Source organism: Echeneis naucrates, chromosome 22, assembly GCF_900963305.1.
Source record: "Echeneis naucrates chromosome 22, fEcheNa1.1, whole genome shotgun sequence".
In the NCBI taxonomy this organism is placed as follows: Eukaryota; Metazoa; Chordata; class Actinopteri; order Carangiformes; family Echeneidae; genus Echeneis; species Echeneis naucrates.
The window spans coordinates 20,565,543-20,588,745 of NC_042532.1; the positions used below are offsets into that span (position 1 = coordinate 20,565,543).

Genomic DNA, 23,203 nt, shown 5'->3' on the forward strand with positions numbered 1-23,203 from the left:
TTAAATACCTTTAAGCTCTGCCTTAGAGAGTGTTTATGTGTGTCTGCTTCTCTGAGTGTCTGTGAACTCTCTTTCTCCAGTTTTCCAAATGAACCCGGCGCCAGGCAGTCTGTTAGAAACTGCTGGTGAGAAAGAGCCTCCCGCAGGCTGACCTGCAACTTTTCACCTTCCTCTAATGTCACCTAAAACCAGGAGGAAAAAACGTGAAAGTGTCAGCAGAGATGACAAACTGGAGTGAAATATCATCACCACACACCAGTTGAGTGAAAAATAAGCTGCTGCTAAATGCTCCACAGGGGTGCAGTGTTACTACAGTCATAAACTGTCATTATAGGTCCAACATCTACCAGCAAGATGCCCCGAAGCAAAGCCCTAATACAAGCTAGTGGAAGAAGACTAAACGAACGATGAAGCTCTGAGATATATCAGCGAAGAGGTAAAATAACAAAGAAAAACCTGCACAGAAGTTGATTCGGATGGCTTGCTGTGGTTCCATTGCTGCAGGGCCTGAAGACAATCTGCCAGATAGTGAGCTGTGTTTGCAGAGCAGGTATCCTGACGTTCATTCAACCTGGTTTTTAGACTGTAGACAGAACGAAACGTTTTGTTTTACACTACATGAGATAGAAAAATAAAATGACCAAAAACTGTGTGCAAATGGAACTGATTAAAAAAGACTAATGATTCCTTTAAGTTCTCTCAAGAAACCAGATATTGGATGAGATTTAATCTCTGGATACCTCAAATAGATAATAAATAAAGGAGAAGTCTGTGTTTCCTGATCAAGAGTAGACTGGCACACTGTGCCTTGTTGGCATGAAGGAATAATGGAAAATAGAAGTAGAAAAAACTTTTTCCCAAATGTGAATTAGTTTAAAAGGAAACTGGAAAGATGACACTGAGTGAATCCAGTCCGTGCTTTACTAAACATTTTCACATGCGAAAAAAAAAAAGAATCAATCAAAAAGTTGTGCCAGCCGTGTTTCGACCTGTTTTTGTGCTTTCCTTTATATTCATGACAGCTCTGCTCCAAAAGTAATTAAATTTCACCAGGCATGTAAATACCTGTCATGTTTCTGGGATAAACACTCAACCACACTGATAATTTCTCCCGGCAGCTCACTGGTGGACGATCTCGTCTTAACTTCCTGGTGGAGATCCTGAAGTTTCACACCCAAATCTCTCAGTGACTTATCACAGTTCTAACAGGAGGGACAAGAACAAATGGAATTGGATTTCAGCAGGTTTTAGAATCTAAAAGGTTCTTATTTTTGACAGCTAAAAGATCCTTCATTGTCTTTATTGTTTAAGACGAATGAATTAAAATGTTAGTACATCGAAAAAGAGTAAAAACCTGAAGACTGTTCCAGTGCAGCTGCAGCTGAGAAATATTGTTCTGCGGTTCACTGAAACTGAGTGCCTGGTCCAGAGAGCGGAGCTCCCACTGCAGGGCTGCCGTTCTCTCCTTAAGGTCCTGGGTCTCTTTGGACAACTGATGCTCCAGATCCTCCAGCCGGGCCTCACAGGCCGTCAGACGGTCCCTCACCTCCTTTTCCGAGGTGGCACAGAGGTCGTGGAGGTGACTGACCTCCAGGGTAAGAGCATCCCGTCCTCCAGGGGTGCAAAGGCTCAGCAGATTGTCCCTGGCAGAGTCCAGGTCCTTCATCTCTCTGTGCTCTCTGTCCACTGTCTGGAGCAAAGCCTGGATACATAAATCAACATCTTTTAAATTAAAGGAACAGTATTATCTAAAATATTCAAATAGTTATAGCAGTCTGGGCCCTGATGGACCTCTGAAGTGAACAGGAAACAGCACTAACCCACTAAATGCATTCTAGACGGCTACAACCAGGACAAAAACCAGTACGCCTGATTTTCCAAATTAAATTCCCATGACTACATGAAGTCCTGCATCTTTTAAATTATGACTAACTACTGATATGTTACAAGTTTTTTATTGGATTATCTTCCAACTAACAGTTGTGTGTCTGTGTTGTATTATTGGACCTTCAGAGTGTTGACGGCACTGTGCAGACCCGGTCTGTCTGCTGCAGGAACTCCCAGGCCTTTCACCTGCTCCCTCAGCCAGTCCTGAGCGGCCTCGTGCTGCTCCAGCAGCTGGGTGCACTGCCTCTCCGTCAGGATGCCCTGCTCCAGGTTAGCCACCGCATCCTGAAAACAGACAGCAGCCAAATCATCCCATCGTTGGTTAAACAAGGTTAGATAGCAGCTATCGTTTAAGACAGGAGCAGCTTTTATTTTGAAGGGGGAGATAAAGCAAATAAGGACATAATAAAGATTTTGTATTCAGTGATGGTGGTACTGAACACAGAAGCTGAGTCATGGTGTTCATTTTTCTCCACAGGGGAGAAAACCACCTTGTCTAACTTTATTCTATGCTCTATTTTTACTGTGCATGTTGTCACAGACTCACAGTCAGCTCTTTCAGCAGAGCAGGAATGGACTCCTGCTTGGCGGTCCAGGACGGGCCTGTCCAGTGGCGGTCCTGTGTGATGTCAAACAGCTCTGCAGCCTGCAGGACAGTGCAGCACAGTTTCAGATTATTTTTGGATCATTTACTTTTCATCACATACTCACATCTTTATTTCTTAAAAAAAAAAAAAAAGAGAGAGGGGGGGGGGGTAATAATCCAAAAATTTCTGACACTGCAGGGACGTATGAACATAAAGTTTTTTATCTGAAACTTTACCTGTCTGTGAAGGTCTGAGAGGACGGGGGCCAGGGCTGTGGTCTGCTCCAGCAGGGCCTGGGCCTCCTCCACTGCCTGCCTCCGCTCTCCCAGGCCCGGCCAGGGGAAGACACGAGGCAGGTTGGACGCCTGATTCTGGAGCTCAGACAAACGGGCCTCAGCCTTCTCATGCTTGTGCTGACAGGACTCCAGGCGGTCCACAACGCCCTTCAACTCGCTAAGGAGTAACAGCAGACAACTTCAGGAATCAGAATCGTGCTGGTTAGGATTTAATGATTGTGAAGGTGAGATTGGATTTAAAAAGATTTGGGTTCAATAGGCTGATAAAATGTGTGAGAAAGGTAAAGGATGTAAAGAGATGTGTATCTGAGCACACTTCCTGTACCTGCGAGTCTCCTCAGCAGCCTGCAGGGTCGTCCTCCACTGCTGCTCAATACCTTCCACCATCTGTTGGACCTCATGTTTCATTTCCTGGCCCAGGTCTTTTTGTGCACAAAGACTCTGTGCACGACTCTTCAGCTCCATCACTTGAACTTCACCGTTGGACCTGGAGCTCAAGACCATCTACAGACACAATCATAGGTGTTCCAACCAAAACAGCCATACATTTTAAATGCACTTTACTTGAGTTTATTTTACCTGTGCAGTGTTCAGCCTGTCCTGTATTTCAGCCTTGCTGCCCTGAGTCCCTCTCCCCCTGGACTCAGCCTGTTCCCCCAGTTCTTTCACCCAGGTTTTAGTGCCCCCTGCTTGGCTCCTGAAGGCCTCCAACTCTCTGGAGAGCGAGTATTGGACCTCAGCTTTCTTCAGCGTATCCTCAGCAGTCTGCAGGACTGTCCTCCATTGCTCCTCCGAGTCTTTCACTGTCTGCTGGGCCTCCTGTCTGGTGTTCTCCTCCACGTCCTCCTGGTCAGACAGGCTCTGGCTCTGTCTCCTCAGCTCTGTCAGTTTGGAGTCTCCTTCCGGCTTGGAGCTCAGGATTGTCTGAGAAGAAGTGAGAAAGCGCACCATAAACCAACGGAGAGAAAAAATTAAATATGGATGATACATGGTGTGACTACCACTCCTGTCCAAATAGGAGTAAATAATGAGTTGTATTACATCACACAGACCTGGGCAATGTTTATTCTCTTTTCTGGGTCTTGCTGAACATCCAGAGAAACAAGACTCTGCTGCTTCTCTTCCAGCCAGACTCTGGTGTTTCCTCTGAGGGCCTCGTAGTTCCTCAGCTGGTCCTCCAGAGCACACTGTTTCTCAGCCTTCTCCAGGGACTGCTTAGCATCCTGCAGGATTTTAGCCCACCGGTCTTCAGTGTCTCTTAATGTTTGTTCAAGCTCTTGCTTTTTGTGCTTTTCAATTTCCTGACCACACAGACTCTGGCATCGTCTCTTCAGTTCCTGGAGCCTGGAGTCTCCTTCAGGCTTGGAGCTCATAATGTCCTGGAGACAAATGATTCACACAGTAATGAAATCCACATCATTATTGTTTGGTTGGGATGTGATCTATTTTTTGGTCCCCACTAGCTCCTGAGAAAATGATCTGTCTCGTGAAGCCTCCATCTCCAGTGAAGTGATGTTGTTTGTCTCAGCTCACCTGTGCTTGGTGAAGTCTGTCCTCAGCGTTGGTTTGGCTGCCCAGGGAGCTCAGTCGCTGTTGGAGGTCGACAAACCAACGCACAGCATCCTGGTGACTGGTGTAAAATTCTCTGAGCTGGAAAGAAAAACACAAACGGTGGTGTGGTTGTCTCGTGTTTATCGATGTGGGCGCACTGGGTTAGGGTTAGTTCCTTTGTGGTGCTGGAAAACTGCCTCGTCTCTCACCTCCATCATTCTCCTCTCAGTGTCTTGAGCGATCTGAGCTTCTGCAGCAGCTTTGATCTGTTGAGCAGCCTGCAGGACGGTCCTCCACTGCTCCTCCGTGTCTCTGACAGTCTGCTGGACATACACTCTCCTGCCCTCGTCTACGTCTTTATGGTCACACAGACTCTGGCCTCGCCTCCTCAGGTTGTTCACCTGACAGTCACCTTCAGGTCTGGAGCTCAAAATAGTCTACAGAGATCAAAAACCACACATTATCAAGAAGAACTGGCAACAGAAAACAAGCTGTCAGACAGGAAACAGCACCATTTTGTTTTTATTTCAATACAAAATATAAGCTGCTCAAACAAACCTGGACTGTCTGGCTTCTCCCCTCAGGTGGTGTGTGACTCCCCACAGCCTGCAGCTTCTGCTGTCTCTCTCTGATCCAGGACTGAGTGCTTTTACTCTGAATGTCGAAGTCATCTGAAAGACTTCGGAGCTCTGCCTGTCTGGTGGCCTGCAGGACTGTCGTCCACTGCTGCTCGGTGTCCTGAACCAGCAGCTGGACCTCCGGCCTCCTGCTCTCGTCCAGCTGCTCACACAGACTCTCACCTTGCTGCTTCAGGTCGAGCATCTTGGACTCGCCCTCGGATCGGGCACTTAACGCAGCCTGAAGGTGAACACACAGAAGTGGCCTTAGAGGTCAGAAGTTGCAGACATTACATAACACAATCTGATAATATAAACACAACAGGCTGATGTTTTCATGTCAAACCAAACTTACCTGTATAATCTGTAACCGTTCTTCAGACTGCATTTGGATACTGAGGGACAGCAGCTTCTGCTTCTGCTCTCTGATCCAGGTTTGGGTGCTTTCAGTTTGGCTTTTGAAACTATTAAAGTTGCTCTCAGAGGCAGCTTCAGCCTCCGCCTTACTGAGAGCCTCCTCAGCAGCTTTTAAGACTCTGCTCCACTGCTCCTCTCGCTGTTTCACTGTGTCCTGGACATCTCCTCTCCTGCTCTCGTCCAAGTGCTGGTTGTCACACAGACTGTGACACTGTTGTCTCAGATGATGGAGCTTAGAATCCCCCTCAGGTTTGGAGTTCAGTGCAGCCTGGAAACAACAAATAATCCTTTTAAGTGACCACAATCCCTTTTTAGCTTCAAAAACAAGCCGTTCTTGAAAGTATAAAACACCACAAAAGGTCCTCACACAGTCTTGAACTCACTTGCGCAATCTGTAGCTTTTCATCTACTTGCATGTGACGACCAACGGACTGCATGAAGTCTTCCAGGTCTCTGATCCAGGCCTTGGTCTTCTCACTATCGGTTTGGAAAGAAAGCAGGTCCTTGTCTATCAGAGCACGTGTTTCCAAATTGTTTAGAGTCTCCTCAGCTGTCTGCAGGGCTGTCCTCCACTGCTCCTCCATTCCTCTGACAGACTCCTGGATTTCTTGTTTCCTGCTCTCTCCCAGGTCCTCGTGTTCACACAGAGTCAGGCTTTGTCTTACCAGGTCGTTCATCTTTGAGTCCCCCTCAGATCTGCAGCTCAGAATACTCTGGCGACACAAGTTGGAGAAACATTGAAAACTTTTAGAGAAGAAAAATGTATGTTTAGTATGTGCCCTCTCAACTAAGTCATTGTTTGCTCCCAATTTAAACATTTTTAGTATTTGGTAAATTTTAGTATTTGTCAGTTGTCCTTCTGACTTTTCTGCTCTGTAACATTAAATGCTTATCATCATCATAAAAGAGACCAGCTTTAATCTCTTTCCGCTGACCTGTGCTTTGCACTTCAGCTCCTCAGCCTGGATGTCGCTCTGGGAGGTGAGGGCTTGCTGAAGGTCTCTGATCCAGGCCCTGGTGCTCCCGGCCTGGGTGTTAAACCTGTCGTACTGCTCCTCCAGGGCGCTCTGGGCCTCAGCCTGTTTCTGCAGCCTGGCCTCCAGGTTTCGGTAGCGCTGTATCAGATTATCGCTGTCTTTCAGGACGTTTTCAGCTCTGACACCTTGTCTGCGTATTGATGCCAACAGCTCACTGAGGCTGTCAGCTCTGCCACTGTCGCACGGAAAGAGAAACAAAAAGGTAAATAATCAATCTGAATATCCTGTGAAGTTACACAGTGATCATCTACCTTCACATAAAGTATCCATGTACCTTCTTTACTCTGGAGGACGACAGCTTGGACTAAATCAATATCCCAATTATAATGAAAAACTGAATCACCAGTTTGGATCTATTACTTTTCATTCTGCACAATAAAGAGCTGACTAATGTGACTAATGTACTTTAGAAAAGTTCAAAGTTCATGAAACGCTTTTATAATTGCTTTTAGTGTCCACAGTACAATAAATTGTATTTACTACACGGTTTAATGAATGATGTTACCTCTCATCCTGAAGGTCTTTGAGGAGAAGTTTGACTTTGTCGGACACTACAGATTCTTTCTCTTTGCGCTGCAGCCACTCACGAAAGCTGTCATACTGCTTTTCTAGACTAGAAAACAAAATGATTTAGTTTCACTGCCCATTTCTTATTTTGTAATAACTGGGTGCCATTGAGGGAGGAATGGAAGTATTCACCAGTTTAAGTCAGAGAGGAGAGAATCCATTTGTTTCAGCCTGTTGTGGCAGTGGGTTCTGAACGTCCCCACCTCCTTCTGCTGCTCCTTCAGCCAGTCGGTGAAGTCAGAGAGCTGCTGAGGAGGGATCTGCTGGCTGCCTCTCTCCACCTGAGCCTTCAGCTGCTCTAGTCGTCTCTCCTCATCTCTGGACTTTAAGAAAGCCTGATGGACACAAGAGAGAAACGATGAGGAATATATGTAACAGGGCCCTGATGGTCTCTCTCTCTACTCATTAATCCACTCACAGTGAGTCTTTGCTGAGATGATTCCACATCGGTTCTGTTCTCTGGATTCTCAAAACACTCATTGACAGACATCTGCAAGTCCTGGAACCATCCCTCGAATGACTGAATTTCATCTGAGGACAAATTGGAAAGAACACATCAAATGAATAAAATAAAGAATTCTCCAAAGGGAAATCGCTAATTTAAACAAATTCAAGTGTTTTAGGGATAATACTGCTCTGAAACAAACACAAACCTTTGACCACTTTGAGAAGGCCCTGGTCCCTCTCCTCTCTCTTCAGGTGGATCATGTCTTTGGTGCGGGAGATGGCCTCTCTCAGCCTGCTGCAGTCCAGAGCGAGAGCCTCCATCACTTGAGGACTGGCCATGCTGGACACCAAACCCACCTCCTTCAACACAGACTCAGCGTGTTCCTCCTGGCTCTCAAGATCATCACACAAATCCTAGCAGAGAGAGATGAAGATAAATAATGAACTACCTGATGTGTGACCGATATACAGTAATAAGGTTTGCTCTATAAGCGCAAAACCATTTTAAGACTTTTCCCATTTCTTGCCAACGATAAGAACCTGAAATTTACTTAATTATATTTTAAAGTGCATTGTCCTGATTGCTTTACTATCACAGTGATACACTGTGACAGTGATAAAACAGCTGTACCTGGATCTGGGCCTCGACGTTTGGTCCTGAGGCATCAACCTTACTGAGAGAACATTGGATGTTCTCTACAGCTGACTGACACTCCTCTGTCTTCTCTGCTAGGTGCTTCTTCACCGCTATCAGCTCTTGAAAGACGTCTGTGCAGTCGGTAAACAGCTCCTTCACCTGCTCCATCCTCTTCCTCAGCTGAGTTTCCATCACCTGGAAGATTCCGTGCAGAGCAGAGAAGAAAGGAGGACGGTAAACCAAGTTACGAGTAAATTTTCATTCATGTTCAGGAGTGATGAGTTTTATCAACCACAGCAGCACTTAATAAAACACACACACACAAAAGCACCTGCTGATGTTTCAACACACCTGCAGCTCCAGTGGAGCCTCTTGACTCTGCAGCATTTCCTGGATCTCAAGAGACTTCTTATGGAAATGCTCAATGTTCTCCTCCTGAGCATTGATGTCATCCTGCAGAGCCAATCATGAAATTAGTTGCTGTAAAGGCCTCCTGAAAATGAGGACAGAGTTTAACGTCTTTAGGAACTTTACCCTCATAGCGAGCACTTGCTGCTCGTTGCTGAAGGGGTGGCTCTCTGCAAACAGGGCGAGTTTGGCTCCTGCCCAGCTGTCCACCTCTCCGCCCAGCATCAGCTGCTTCTCCCACAGCTCCAGCCCCACCTTAAGGTTGTCCACGTACGCATCTGTTTTCTCAGTCACCTGCAGGACAGCCAGGGAAAAAAGTTTTGGACTTTTAAACTCCAACACGTCTTACAGGGAGAGAGCTGCTCCTGAAGCACGATTTGCTGTAATCTCAGATGCTTACGTCCAGCCAGTTGTCCATCAGAGTGTCAGCCTCTGCCTCAAAAGTAGACTCACTGCAGTCTGGGAACTTCTTCAGTTGGGACTGCAGCTGTCTGCAAGCACCTCTCATCTCTTCCATATGCTCCCCGAGGCCACCAAGCTCCTCCTTAATGTCACAGACCTGGACAGACACACATATTTTAACATGCAGTTCAGCAGCATTTTAGCACATGGCTCCCATCTACTGGTTGTTTGCACTTACTGTGTATCTGAACAAGAATTAAAGATGGCATGAGGATTTGTGTTAGACAATGAAATGCCCCCGTAGAGTAAACTCCAGGTTCTCCTTTTCTGTGAACTCACTTTGTTTATACTTTTCTGCAGGTTGTCTTTGCCCATGTAGGAAGCCCGATCACTGATCGTCTGCTCTGCTCTCTGCATGGTGTTGCTCAGGTGACTCCGGCAGCTCTGAAACTTCTTCAGATTCTCCAACAGGAAGCTACACTGCTTCTTCCTGCAAGAGGAAGGCAACAACAGAAAGGGTTACGGTAGAGGGTCGTCCTCTGTTGGGCACTCACACATGCTGCTCTTATCCAAACAAACACCGGAGCATCTATAAATAATTGTAAGAGCAGTATCTTGCTCTTATTTCACGTTAACAAAGTGTGCAGAGGAGACAGTTATAGCTCACCTGTCAGAAAAACCTTTCTGAATCTCACTCCACTGAGTCTCCAACTCCTGCAGGAGGTGGTCTCCTCCTCCCTGCTTCTCTTGAAGTTCAGAGATGTTTAGGAGCTCTGCATGCTGGGCCTGCAGCTGACCCTCCAAATCAGTCAGAGCACGAAGCCTGGAAAGAGACGACGTCAGAACTTATGTCAGGAAATCAATCCAAGTATTATGCTCCTTCCACATCTTGTATTTCCATGCACTATTCCAAGCCTAGTTAACACTGCAGCCAGTTCACACTATGTGGAATGGATGAAAAAGGATGTCATCAAAAACACATTTAAAGAAATCCACAGAAATGAAGCAAGAGCGCACCTGTGCTGCACAGCAGGAGTGGTGGGCTCCTTCAGGCCTTGCATTTCAATCACATCCTGCAGCTTCCTCAGCTCCCCCAGCAGCGCCCTCTTCCTCAGGCCCAGAGATTTACTCTGGGTCTCCTTCTTGAGCTCCTGCTGCTGGCTGGCCAGCCCGCTGTCAGCCTCCTCCTGCCTTTTCAGCAGGGCCGTCACCATATCCAGGCAGGAGGCTGGGACACCGTGCCTGGTAACCGTCAGCCTGGCTCCTTGCAGGAGCAGATCCAGCTGAGGTGCCTTCTCTTTCAGACTGTCGATGCTCTGCCTGATCAGAGCCAGTTTGGACCGACAGTCCTGCAGTACTACGGCGTCACTGCAGGGGGCACCTTGGACGCCAGAGATGTCGTCATCCAAGGTGCGCAGCGACATGAGGAACCGGTCGAGGGCGCGGGCGGCAGCTTCACTCTTGCGGACCTGCTGTCGGAGCTGATCTAAGCTTGTTTTGTGGGTTTCGACCTCGCGGGACAGAGGGAAGCAGTCTCTGGGGTCCAGATCACTGGATTCAGGGTGCAAACGGGACAGCTGGTCCAGCTCACTCTGGATGTTGTCATCCAGCTCCTGTGGCAGAAGGACACAATGAACACTTTAGTTAATGCTGATGCATTCAGACCAAAAACACTTTCAGGCTTTGAATTGGAATCAATTTTGCTCAAATTCAATCTGATGACCAGTACAGTTAAATGGCTGTAGTGCAACAAACTAATAAATAAAGTAAATATCAAAGACACAGTTAACAATGTTGAGATTACATTTTTGTGAGACTAAGTTTAAAGCCAATGAAAGATCTAAATTGCTGACAGAATACCTTAATATCTTTCAGGATGTTGGTATTGGACAGAGTGAAGGCAGTGATGTCTTTGGGCTGTCTCAGATAACGGTCCAGACGGTCGGTGAAGTCCACCATGTGGTTCTCAGTGGAGTCGATCTGTCTGAGGGCAGCACCCAGCGAGCTGCCTCTCCTCTGAAGGTTGAACTGTTGGCTGCGCCACTGCTCCTGGAGCTCCGACTTCTCCTGTACCAGACCAGCGTTTCCACTCAGCTGGGAGCACAGGTTTCCATACTCAGACCACAGAGACTCAGTCTCCTGCCTCAAGAACTGGGAGGAAAAAAACTTTATTACTGGCTTGTGATGGGGCTTTTGTTTGTGAAGTAAATTTAATACAGAAGAAAATATGTTCTGACATTTAGCTCAGTATATTTATTCTATGTTTCTAACAGAAACAGACTTTTACTGTACCTGTATTTCCTGCAATCTCGTATGCAGGCCCTTCAGGGAGACAGAGTCTGAGGGACTGTCCTTGATGCTCTGTTCGTTTTTGGACAGTTGGGCTTGCAGAGTCCTCTTACAATTCTCATATCTGGAGGTTTTTAAGTTAAAACACATTCTGAATATCTGAATATGAAGCAGTTTTACAGAGAAAATTTATCAAAGAATAAACGGTGTACCTTTCTAAAGCCTCTTTCTTGGTGACTTCCTCCTCCACAGACGGCTGCTTTTCAACCTCCCTCCTCTCCACACCAACAGTCCTCACTGTCACCTGAGACACCTGAAAAAGAGCAACAGCGCATTACTTGTAGTTAAACCTTTAGTGCTGCTCAGTGACTGGCTGTAAAATATGGTCATCAGCTTAAAGGTGTAAATGAATGAATTCAATCAACAGAGCACAGCTGATCAAACCTCAGCCAAGACTTGGGGTTTGTTATTCTCCTTCTGGGTGGTCAGATCTTCACTGAAGGCAACAGGAATCCTGTCAAAAAAGAAATTAAGATACACTTCCTGTTAGTTTTCTTAACCACTGCAGGAGAGAATGAATCTGGAGAAAGAGAAAGTGAAACTAACTGAAATAAAAAAGTCTTAAACTCTAATCATCTGATGTTTGGGAGTCTGCTTTTCACTCTCATATCCCACCTGGACTCAGGGAGCTGTGCATCCTGGTCTCCACTGAACTGGTGCTGGATGGCAGCCAGTCTTTTCTCACACTCCCTCAGCTGAGTCTGGGCCAGGCGGTGAGCATCCTCTGGACTCAGGGTGTCACACAACTCTTTCAAGGCCTGGAGGTGCTGCCCTGCCTGGGCAAAGCTGCCATCCACTGAGAAGCAAGCCTGGTTAATGTTGACAGAGTGAAAACAGTGAGGAAGGTAATAAGTGCATGAGCAGGAAAAACTAAATCCTGGTCTAACTCAGAAACTGGCGTCTCATCGATCACCCAGGCACTTTAGAAAGGAAGCCACATTCACCCATTCACACACATTCATTCAGCGATGGGACAGCCACAGAAGTTCTCCATTAGTTGACGGCCCGCTCTACCTCCTGAGGCACAGCCACCCCAAAGTTTAGCTTTTTGTTCTTTTTAGATTAATAGAAATACACATGTACGTCCCACCACTCATTATCACCCTATTTCTAAAAAATGAAATTTTTTAATATATAAACAAGCAAAACCCAACAGAAAAAAAGAATGCTGTTTTTGTCTAAGATTTTCATCAAAACTCACTTCACCCCAACAAAACAGCATTCTCTTAAAGAGCAAAAAGAAATTAGTTACCCAGTCTCTCCCTGAGACGCGTAAAGAAGAAGGGGGAGAAAGCAAACGTTAGAAAGCTGGGAGAACACCCGTCCATTGAAGCACACCGGCCAAGAGCTTAGAGTAACTGAGTAATGTAGTAATTGAGCTACCTGAATTTGTTTTTCTAAACGGGAACTCAAGTGTGTCTCACACTGCAGGGCAGCTGTGTTAAAGTCTGTCCTTGTTACTTCAAACTGCAATTGTTGCAAATAGCCTGCGATCTCAGCTCTCACAGCCTGGAAACAGAACAGTAGTTTTTTAAACTACATGACATGTTGGAGCACAGCATCAGATTGATGGTTTATAATATAAATCCATTATTTGTTGTTAGTATTAATGAAACAACGCGAGTAAATGAGATTGTTTGTGCATCCGTGACATTAAAGGACAACTCTCACACTGGGTTTCTCTCCTACCTCCCACTGAGTCCTGACAGACTGGGTGAAAAACTCCATGTCTCTGAGCTCTGAGGGGGTGCAGAAGGCCTCCATGCCCTTAGCTGCTCTCAGAAACTCCTCCAGCAGCTCTGGGTCCAAAGTCTTCAGAGTCTCCTGAGGGGAGAAGTATTACAGTTACAGTTTCAGTGAGAGACTTCAACGTGAAAGCATCAAGTTTTTACCCGAAAAAACTTCTGTGTATACAGTACAGTCATGTGTAACCGAATGACATTTGCTGATTAAAACACACTAACAGATGGGAATATCAGTAAATAGGTTTACCTCTTTGACTGATACTTGTTCAGGTGATATATGTTTGTCTTTGAAGACGTTGATGGCTTCCAGGATGTGCTCCTGCAGGCAGTGCTTGGCCTCCTCAAAGCCGTTCCTGGCCAAAGCCTGGGCCTTGGTGTAGGCCTCTGTGTAGGCCTGGGGAGGCGCCTGAGCCAGAGCTGGAGGTGTGATGCAGAGATCTGGTGACTCCGTCTGGGACTGAGGCAGCACATTGACCTGAGAGAGGAGAATGGTTTGGGGCTGCTGTGTTTTGGACTGTGGAGGTGGTTGGAGCTGTGGTCTGGCCTGCGGGGGGGACTGAGCTGTGGAATGCGCAGCGGTCGTGGCCTCGGGTAGCGACTGTGACTGAGCCTGAAGTTGGGGCTGCGGTGGCGCTTGTGACTGAGATGTGGGTGGTGGCAGAGATAGGGACGTGACTTGGCTTGGCAGCAGGACCTTAGTTTGAGTTGGTGACTGAGGTTCAGGTTGTGCCTGTGGTTTGGACTGTGGAGGTGATCCGGCTTTGGGTTTGGTTGGTGACTGCACCTTTGGTTGTGGCGCCAACTGGGGCTCAGCTGCAGGCTGTAGCAGTGATCCAGTTCTAGGTTGGGTTGGTGACTGCACCTTTGGTTGTGGCGCCAACTGGGGCTCAGCTGCAGGCTGTAGCAGTGATCCAGTTCTAGGTTGGGTTGGTGACTGCACCTTTGGTTGTGGCGCCAACTGGGGCTCAGCTGCAGGCTGTAGCAGTGATCCAGTTCTAGGTTGGGTTGGTGACTGCACCTTTGGTTGTGGCGCCAACTGGGGCTCAGCTGCAGGCTGTAGCAGTGATCCATTTCTAGGTTGGGTTGGTGACTGCACCTTTGGTTGTGGCACCAACTGGGGCTCAGCTGCAGGCTGTAGCAGTGATCCAGTTCTAGGTTGGGTTGGTGACTGCACCTTTGGTTGTGGCGCCAACTGGGGCTCAGCTGCAGGCTGTAGCAGTGATCCAGTTCTAGGTTGGGTTGGTGACTGCACCTTTGGTTGTGGCGCCAACTGGGGCTCAGCTGCAGGCTGTAGCAGTGATCCAGTTCTAGGTTGGGTTGGTGACTGCACCTTGATTTGAGCTGATGATTGTACCTCTGGTTGCGTTGCTGGTTGGGGCTGAAGTTTGGGCTGTGAAGGTAATGCAGCTGGAGGGTGAACTTTCAGCTGTGGTTGGGGCTGGGCCTGATGTTTGGGATGAGGGAGCTCCTGGCTCTGAAGACTGAGCTGAGGCCTTGCTTGCACTGACGGCTGTGTCTGGATGTGTGTTTGCAGCTGGGGACGTGTTTGATGTGGCGGTTGTGGTTGGAGAGGTGGAAACTGAGGCTGATGCTGAGTTTGAGGGGAATGGGAGAACTGTGGATATGGCTGAGACTGGTGCTGGGGCTGGAGTTGTGATGGCCCATGAACACCAGTCTGCTGCTGTGTGTGGCCTTGTTGAGTCTGGATATGAACATTATAAGCTCTTACCTGAGACTGCTGTGTCATGGGCATCATTTGTGGTTGTGTTTGAGCCCATGGTTGGGCTTGTGGCTGTATTTGAGGATGAGTGTATGCTGGCCTGCTGTGAGAATACCCAGCTGCTCCTATCTGAAGGCCTTGCTGGGGCCCGGTTTGAGTCCACTGTGGTAGACCCTGAACTGCGGGATGGGCTGGAGACTGTGCTGCTTGATCCATGTGTTGATGGTATGGCTGAGGAAGGGGATGTCTCTGCTGGGAAAACACTTGTTGTTGTCTTTCTTGTGATTTAGGTGTCCACGGTTGGGACGGAGGCCGAGCCTGAGAGTAACCCTGGGGATATAGCTGAGTTTGTCCTGTAGCCTGAGGATGCTGGGGAGTCATCAGGGATGGGCTTCTGACTTCTGTCCAACCCAGAAAATGGCCTGGTTGGTGCATTAGTGCCTGTGAATGTGTGGAATACTGACCCTGAGCCTGGACCACAGGCTGAGCTGGGGTTGGATGTCTGGTCAAAGGTTGGTTCTGACTTGGCCAGGCCATTGGCTGAATGTGCGTTGGAGGCTGGCCCATGGACTCGGTACGGACCACTGACTGGACATGGGTGTGAGGATGAGCCTTTGGCTGAGGATGGACTTGAACCTGAGCCACCGGCTCAGAATAGGTTTGGACCTGGACCGCTGTCTGAATTTGAGTTTGAGGATGAGTTTGAGGGTGGACCGTTGGTTGAGGATGAGTTTGGACCTGGGCCACCGAGTCAGAATAGGTCTGGACGTGGGCCACTGACTGAATTTGAGTTTGAAGATGAGTTTTTGGTTGAGGATGGGCTTGAGGTCCAGTGATTGGCTGAGCAGGTTGAGCCTGTGTTGGAGGCTTAGGGGAGGGGGGCCTGACAGGGGCCCAACGCTGCGGATGACTCCGAAGCTGAACGTGGGACTCCATGGGAGGCTGAGGTGGAGCTTGAAATGGGGAAGAGGGTCTGACTTGAGCCCACATCTGCACATGAACTACAGCTGGATCATGGTCTAGACCCTGGAGCTGACTCTGCGGTCCAGCTGGGACACGTGTTTGGGACTGAGGCTGACCCTGAGATGGGAGCAAGGGACCATGGAGCTGTGGAAGGACTTGTGTCCGAGACTGACCGTGGCTTGCTGCAGTTTGCGACGTGGCCGTGGTCTTTGTCTTCAGTGGCTGCTGGTGGACTGTGGTGGTAGTGGGGGGCAAAACTGGTGACTGTAGGTGGACGACTGTTTGAGATGTAGACTGAACCACAGATTTGAGCTTTGCCTCAGAATGTAGTTGAGGTTGTTCCACAGCAAAGGTTTGGGACTTTGTTTTGGTATCAGAATCTGGTTGTGTCTGTGTTACAACCGGCTGCATCGACTGTTCTTGTTGCCTTTTCAGTTCTTCCAGCTGCAGTAGTTGTTTGTGCTCTTTTTGCTGTTGTTGCTGATTTACATGTTGTTCTTGTTGATCCAGATTTTGAGGTTGTGTTTGCTTTTGTGTGCCTTTGGGTTTCTTCTGTGGCTGAGTCGTGACCTTCGGTGTTCCCTTTTTCTGAGGAATGACCTGGACTTTTGGCATTTCTCTGTCCGACTTTGGCTGAGTCTGTGTAGCCTGAGCCGAGTCCTGAGCAGAAACGGATTCTGAAGATGGAGTGGGAGTTCTAAAGTCTCCTGGGACTGGTTTCTGAAGCCAGGGGCGGTTTTTCATGGCCCGAGCCTTTTTGCTTTGAAGCTCACTTGAACCTGAAGCTGGTTTCGTCATAGCTGGCTGCTGATGTGAGCTCTGCTCGAGAGACTTTGGCACTTTGGCACAAACACTGACTTGTGTTTCAACCTGCGTGTGAGTTAGCACCTGCTGCTGGACCTGGTACTGATGCATGTGTATCTGCTGCTGTTCCACTTGTTCCTGCTCCTGCTGCTGTTGTTGTGGTTCTAATGGCATCGGCTCTGGTTTCACTTCATGCGGCGGCTGCTGTAACTCTATTTCCTTTTGTCTGTGAAGTTGTTCTTGCTGCAGTAGCGGTAGCTGTTGCTGTTCAGCGGTCTCTGACCAGGTTTGAGTTTGGACTTCTGGTGGTGACATTGTCCTGGTCTGAATCACAGCCTGTGCGTAGGTATATGGCATTGGAGGTGAAGTCATCTTCTCCTCTCTGTATTCCTGGATGACGATCTTTGGGACGAAGGTTTCACGATACTGATGGCAGACTACCTTTGTCTCCGTCTGCTGTATTGGCAGCCTGGTGTCTGCCAGATGTTGGAGCTGTTCTTTAGCCTGAATAAGAACTTTTGATGGAGGGGAACCTTCTGGAGGACTTCTGTCTCTTCTGGCTCCCAGGCTGCTCAGCATGCCAACAACCTCCTGGAATTGAAATTACTCACATTAAAGAAGCTGACATTGTAATTATATTACATTGTAGATATTCTCTGGGATGTTTATCTTGGGAGAAAGCTCAATGAGGTGAGGTAAACCGGCCTGGGACTGAGCGACGGCCGCTCGCACTCGGTCCTGTATAGCAGAGGCGTGGAGGTACTGAATGGGAGAGCTCTTCTGATTGGTCATCACCATCACCTGCAGGTCCTGCTCCTCCGTCACCACCTGGCCCTCCAACTGCAGACCACGAGAAATCAGGACCTGCGGGAATAAATGTTGTTGAAAGACCAACAGTGTTTCCTCCGATTTGCAGCCTCCCTCTCTGATCTGTGGAACGTCTTACCCTGGCTCGTGGGTCCTGGCCCCACTGTTGCTTTTGTCTCTCTGTGGCTCTCAGCAGCTGGTAAAGCTCCCGGGCCTCCGACTCCCAATGCAGGAGTTCAGCCAGGCGACTATCCAGACCCGACACACTGTGCTGCACCTCTGCACACACCTGTTCAGCTTCGGACAGAGTCTGCATCACCTGGTGGCATGATGGTAGAGAACATGTGAGCTAAATGTACTTGCAGCATATCCAGGAGCTGGAAGAGAAGGAAATCTTTCATACTTCGGGCATAGCGAGCTTCAGTTTCTGTATCTGCTCTGCTGGACATTCTGCGGAGGGAGACAGCGCATCCAGATCCACCTCTTTTAACTTCCTCATTATGAACTGAAGGAGGAGAACGCGTGTGAGCCATTCAGCTCATAATATAAAGTATAAAATGAACCATGAATGGCTTACTGCTCCATTATTCTTACCTGTATTCTTTTTCTGTAGGTACGCAAAGGGCCTGCTGTCACCTCCAGAGGCTCTTTGAGGATCAGAGTGGCTTCTCGGATCAGAGCCTGGGGGTCCTGCGGTCTGGCCTGGACCTCCGCACCGGGCTCTGGCACAATGTCCTGAAAGATGTTCAGTAAAAGCCATTTACTCACAACACAACCTAGTTCATTTGACTCATTAGTCATGAGTACTGGTTGTGTAACTTACAAATGTGTGTCTTTTGATGAGCTCAGCCCAGCGCAGGTTGAGCCGGCGCAGCTCCTCTGTCAGGCTCCTGCTGGTCTGGGGGTCTGTGGTCTCGATCAGGAAATTACCCACCTCGTTCAGGTGAGCATGTCGGGAACTCCACTCAGCTACAGCTTCAGACGACACCTAAAAAGACACAAGAGGATTAACAATGAAGCGTTTTTTATAGTGTTTTATCAAGCATAGGCTGTTTAATCAATTTCTTGGATGCATCTCTATAAGAAATAATCTGGCTGCTGGTTTGTTTTATTTTTTCACTTTTACAAAGTACTTCAAGTGTTCATATCTCTTCCTCTCTCTCTCTGCTGTATCTACACTACCTCTGGTCTGTGTCCAGGACTGAATGTTGCAGAGCCCTGCTCCAGCCAAGCCTGCAGGGAGCTGAGGAGGTCTCCGTAGGAGTCCCAGGCAGACAGGACCCGTCCCATGGTGCTCTTGGATGTGGACAGCTCCTCCAAAACTGCAGCGGTGTCTTCCTCCAGTTGCTTCACTTGCTGACTGACGTGGTGATAGTCTGCAGCTGAGGAATCAGACAAACGCCAGCCACATGCACAGTTAACTGAAAAATGAATCCATGAAGCACACTCAGCCAAGTGTAGTCTGGATAAAAACCTAACGGGTTGAGTTTGGCTACAGATGAAAGATTGAGCCAACATACCAAGGGCAGACTTGCTTGAATATTTCTCAGAAATCCTCTTCAACTTAATTAGAGCTGCTTCCAACAAAGAAGGCAGTTCCTGCGTGTTTACAAGCTCCTGTGTAAAAAGAAATGAAAAGATTTTATCTCCACAGCCATTATAGCCTTGAACAGAGAAGCCCCAGTGAGAAGATCAGATGTTGTTACCACAAATATCCTTTTTAAAGGATGTGACAGTTCCACTCCCACTTACGGATAACATCTTATTTCTGATTGTAAGCATTAGCAGTAGAACACCACCACAAAAAAGATCTATTAGTACACAAACACACCAAAAAATGCATGAAGCTACACTGCTGACTGGTTTTTGATCAGACTTTGAGGTATCTCATTGTGAGTTCCGTGGGCCTACATCAAAAGTCAGGGGATGGCCCTGATCGGGATCTGAACTGCGGTTCAGCTCATAAAACGTATAAAGCGCTAACATGCCATTTCCTTCAAGAATGCCTTGAAGATGCCAAGTCTGAACTGAGGGCTACTCACATGCCATTCCTGCAGCAACACCCTAACAGCCTCTGGAGAAATGTAAGGCCTCTTCCAGACACGCAGCTTGGTCCTGATCTGCCCCAACAGCTCCAGAACTGTGTGGCGGTGCTCCCGGTACTCCAGCTTGATCCCGTGGTACTTAGCAGTCACTCTCACACCAGTGAACCTGGTGAAGACATCAGCAAAAACCTCAGCACCTCAGTTCAGAAAAGTCATCAAATCGATTTCTGCACTGAATGTGCGGATTTCAAACATGAACGCACAGTCCTCACCTCCTCTTTAGCTCCTCCATCTTGTCAGCAGGAACCATACAGTTTCCATACTCATCTTGATTCTGGAAAGACTGGAAGGTCTTTAGCTGCTGCGGCATCTCCTCCAGGCACGCCTGCAGGAACATGCATGTGAGCTCATTCATACGTGTTGGTGAAGGTCTAAGTCACAGAGAAGGTTTGTTCATCCTCTAAATGAAAAACCCTGCCTGAGGAGCTGTGTTTGTTTCACTTCTTTAAGTCTTATAATTTAAGGCTGAAATTATGTAAATATTCACTTTGAGCAGCTCCTGTTTCTCTCTGGCTTCGTCAGCAGCTCGGCCATGGTCCTGTGGGTCACCCTCCTCGTCGGCCAAAGCCCCCTCTGCTCTCAGCAGCCAGTGGGTCACCTTGTCCAGGGGGGCTGGAAGGCTCTTATCTAACTCAATTTTGTATTCACGCAGCTAAAAGGGGATGAAGGCAGATTTCAGTTAAGATGTCTGTCAGGTGAAAGCGTGCAGATGATGTGCGTCTGTGTGGTTTCAAAGATGATGTAAATAATGTAATAGAAATTCAGCCACCAGGATTAGACGTTGGTGACTCATATTGTGCTTTTATATTCACTGTAATGAGAAGGAGGTGCAGCTGAGGGGACCGGAGACTCGAGGGAGCAGACCTTTTCACTGAGGGCGTCCCATGCCTCTCTGAGGGCTCGCTGCTCTTCGCTCAGTTTCAGGGTTCGTCTCATCGCCGTCAGCAAAGGCATGATGGGCCGCCGTTGCTCATTGAAGGATACGAGAAAGGTCTGAAATACCTGAAGGATGGAAAATCGAGAAAAACATTCAGTGCCACTCTTGTGGGGTCAACTCAAACCACACTTAAACCTACATGGTATCTCTCTGAGTAGCTCTCTCCCTCTGTGGAGTCCCAGCCCTCCAGGAGCTCTTCATAGGCCTGGACCAGCCAGCACGTCACCTCCTGTGCCTTGCGGTCAGGTGTTGCCTGACGAGGAGGAAAATAAATACAGTTATTGAGTTAAGACAGTTCAAACAATCTCAGGATTATTTTTTTTATTGCACAATATTAAATGCATGTCTGTCAGCATTAGTCATTAGCTGTGCAGTTTAAAAAAAAAACAAACATATATTATCATCCATCACTATTAAGACAAACTAGACTGACACTGAACCTTTTGCATACAAATCTAGACAGGGTTGCTTGTTTACTGATTTATATCTTACGTGAGAACAAAATCCATTCTACTCCTGAAATATCAATTTCATCCTGCTGGATTTATGTAAACAAACGAGTGAATCACGGTATACTTCATGAGCAGAACAGCAGCTGATGTGCTAAAATGACTCAGATTGAGTATCAAAATCAAGTTTGTGTTTTTACTCACAAGAACATGTACAACAGCAGTGTGTTCGGTATGAAATAGAAAAATTTAGTGCAGAGCAGTGTTAACGTTTTTAATTATTATTATTTTGGTGCATTCCAGTATTTTAGATTCATTTTTATATGTTTCCCAAACTCTTCATTTTGCAGAGTTGGTGCTTCCTGTGTGGAAGAGTGAAGAGCAGAGCTCAGAGGGAAAATAACAACACAGAAAGCAGCTACAGCGACGTGAACGTGCTGATATTCTGTGAGAAACTCGAGCTGACAGCTGTTTTGTCCACTGTCGCTGATCAGTCATGAGTTCTGCGACAGGCACAGCCAGCAGGATTTCGTAGCTGTCACCACACGAGCACTCTATTCGTCTCATGGGAGGCGGAAAAACACACCCTCACTGTGGTTTTGGATTTCTTCCCGGAGAACAGGGCAAACTAGTTTAATTCAGCATGATCAGTCCTGCTCTGACCCACCATGTGATTTGAAGGTAATGTTGGCTTTAAGCAACTGAGTTTTTAAACTTGAAGTAGCTCTCACGCTGCCACAAAAAACAACTCTCCTCCAATATTATCATGAGAAATAAAACCTGAAGTTATTTTACAGGTGCTGCCAATGTTGCTGTTGATTTTCGCCGTGGCACTGACGATTACAGATTAACAAGCCAGAAGGTTTCTAAACACTGAAAGAGTGACCAAATGAAGGAATACATTTTACCGTTTTCTGTGGAAACTTAAGAGTATCAACTGACTTGTTTTTGTTTATTGGGCTTAAAATAATTAATTTATTTGCTTTCTTTTTTAGCTTTGAATGGTTTTTAGTCCCTATGCTTCTTAGATTATTGTTCTAATCTAACGTGACTGAATCCATTGCTGGGTAGTAAGAGCAGACGGAGGTGGCTGACAGGTGAGAAACGGAGCAGTTTGGGTCGTCATGGCGTCGTCTACCTGTCGCAGAGGTGAAGCAGAAATAGCAGGAGTGTAGTGAACAGGCAGGTTGATGGGAGAAGGACTTTTAGGAGGAGTCAGGAACTGTGGCTAGGAGGATAACGCCAAGGAAGGAAGGAAGGAAGGAAAGGAAAGAGCACAGTGAAGACAGCAGATAATGTTAGCTGAAGGGCAGAGGACACTGATAGATAAACTAATTCAATATAACTTGAATACAAGGTATGACCAGCTTGGGGGAGTCCATTAGCAATACATTTCTAACTTCTTCTGGTTTAAATCTACAGAACATTAATGACCAGGTGTAGGAGTGCTCTTCATGCTGAACTTTTACATGTAACCAGAGCATTTTTACTGACAGCTGAAAACAGTGACATGAAAACCTTTTTGACACAGACCTGCATTTCTTCCTCTTGCACTGGCAGGTCTCTGGAGTACTGCAGGAACTGAGCCACGTACGTCATGATGGACTTCTCATCAGGGTCCCGAACGTCCACATCTGCATCCACATCACAATCCTCCATGATTAGCCCCTTACAGTCAGAGGGTTAGACTAAAACATGAGTAAGCTCCTGAATGTGGAGTTCAGAGGTGATGCTCTTTGTTGTTGTTGTTATTTTAAATCATCTGGCTTTAAAAAGCATCCTCTCTAGTTTTAAAGCATCCGGCTGATTAAAAGTCTGCTGACAAACTAACAAGCACAGCAAAGCAAAACAAGAGAGGGTTTTATATTCAATAAGCAACAAGTGAGTCAGCAGACCGTCTGATCATCATGTCACTGGCCCTCAGGCTGACTTAGAGCATACACAACATGGCATCTCATCTACTGCCACAGAAGTACGACAAAGACAAAAATGGGAGGAACAGAAGACGTAAAGGGAAGGAAAACAGTGGAGAACTGTAGAGGCTGCCTGATAAATCATGACAAAAGTTTGTGTTGTGTTTTCTAAATGTTACTGCCTCAGCAGAATCTTGATGAACTTAATTTAAGCCCTCACTGTAGCTGAAGCGAGCTGTCTGGCCACAGTCAGGTCACTCACCGTCCGGCTCCAGCAGTCTGGGGATCCTCAGCTCCCTCTCTGCGACACGGAACGCCTCCTCCAGGTTCTGCTTGTTGCTTCTGGTTCTGGCTTTAGACAGATCCACCAGGTCCGGCCTCAGAGCGTACAGGATGGCCAGAAAGACCACTCCGCTTCTCCAGCTCGATTTGAAGTCCTTCACATTTATTGAACAGCCAGCTCTGAGGGAAACAAGAACAACTGGATCAAAGCAAGCACAGCAAGAATGAAATACATGAAACGGAAGTTCTTTAAAAGCACCTGCTTCAGAACTGAAT

At 47.3% G+C, this 23,203-nt stretch overlaps 1 protein-coding gene across 1 annotated transcript in view; it reads right to left on the minus strand.

Annotated features, from left to right (window-relative positions):
* LOC115036042 (nesprin-2-like) overlaps window positions 1-23,203 on the minus strand; it is a 91,345-nt gene that overhangs the window by 56,522 nt on the left and 11,620 nt on the right. The window contains 50 exon segments of the mRNA XM_029494144.1: window positions 9-182; window positions 457-583; window positions 1,066-1,202; window positions 1,355-1,702; window positions 2,008-2,172; window positions 2,435-2,533; window positions 2,711-2,927; window positions 3,096-3,274; window positions 3,350-3,694; window positions 3,823-4,149; window positions 4,304-4,420; window positions 4,531-4,758; window positions 4,880-5,179; window positions 5,294-5,623; window positions 5,739-6,068; window positions 6,291-6,567; window positions 6,898-7,005; window positions 7,092-7,294; window positions 7,378-7,490; window positions 7,613-7,820; window positions 8,038-8,238; window positions 8,395-8,496; window positions 8,578-8,745; window positions 8,852-9,010; window positions 9,193-9,343; window positions 9,521-9,676; window positions 9,871-10,466; window positions 10,714-11,004; window positions 11,146-11,266; window positions 11,355-11,455; window positions 11,587-11,656; window positions 11,818-12,088; window positions 12,612-12,711; window positions 12,892-13,026; window positions 13,195-17,025; window positions 17,140-17,298; window positions 17,381-17,560; window positions 17,645-17,746; window positions 17,836-17,976; window positions 18,065-18,229; window positions 18,424-18,623; window positions 18,762-18,858; window positions 19,284-19,452; window positions 19,559-19,671; window positions 19,834-19,998; window positions 20,211-20,348; window positions 20,423-20,536; window positions 21,871-21,960; window positions 22,266-22,366; window positions 22,908-23,107. Coding sequence (XP_029350004.1) covers window positions 9-182; window positions 457-583; window positions 1,066-1,202; window positions 1,355-1,702; window positions 2,008-2,172; window positions 2,435-2,533; window positions 2,711-2,927; window positions 3,096-3,274; window positions 3,350-3,694; window positions 3,823-4,149; window positions 4,304-4,420; window positions 4,531-4,758; window positions 4,880-5,179; window positions 5,294-5,623; window positions 5,739-6,068; window positions 6,291-6,567; window positions 6,898-7,005; window positions 7,092-7,294; window positions 7,378-7,490; window positions 7,613-7,820; window positions 8,038-8,238; window positions 8,395-8,496; window positions 8,578-8,745; window positions 8,852-9,010; window positions 9,193-9,343; window positions 9,521-9,676; window positions 9,871-10,466; window positions 10,714-11,004; window positions 11,146-11,266; window positions 11,355-11,455; window positions 11,587-11,656; window positions 11,818-12,088; window positions 12,612-12,711; window positions 12,892-13,026; window positions 13,195-17,025; window positions 17,140-17,298; window positions 17,381-17,560; window positions 17,645-17,746; window positions 17,836-17,976; window positions 18,065-18,229; window positions 18,424-18,623; window positions 18,762-18,858; window positions 19,284-19,452; window positions 19,559-19,671; window positions 19,834-19,998; window positions 20,211-20,348; window positions 20,423-20,536; window positions 21,871-21,960; window positions 22,266-22,366; window positions 22,908-23,107 — 12,919 coding nt within the window.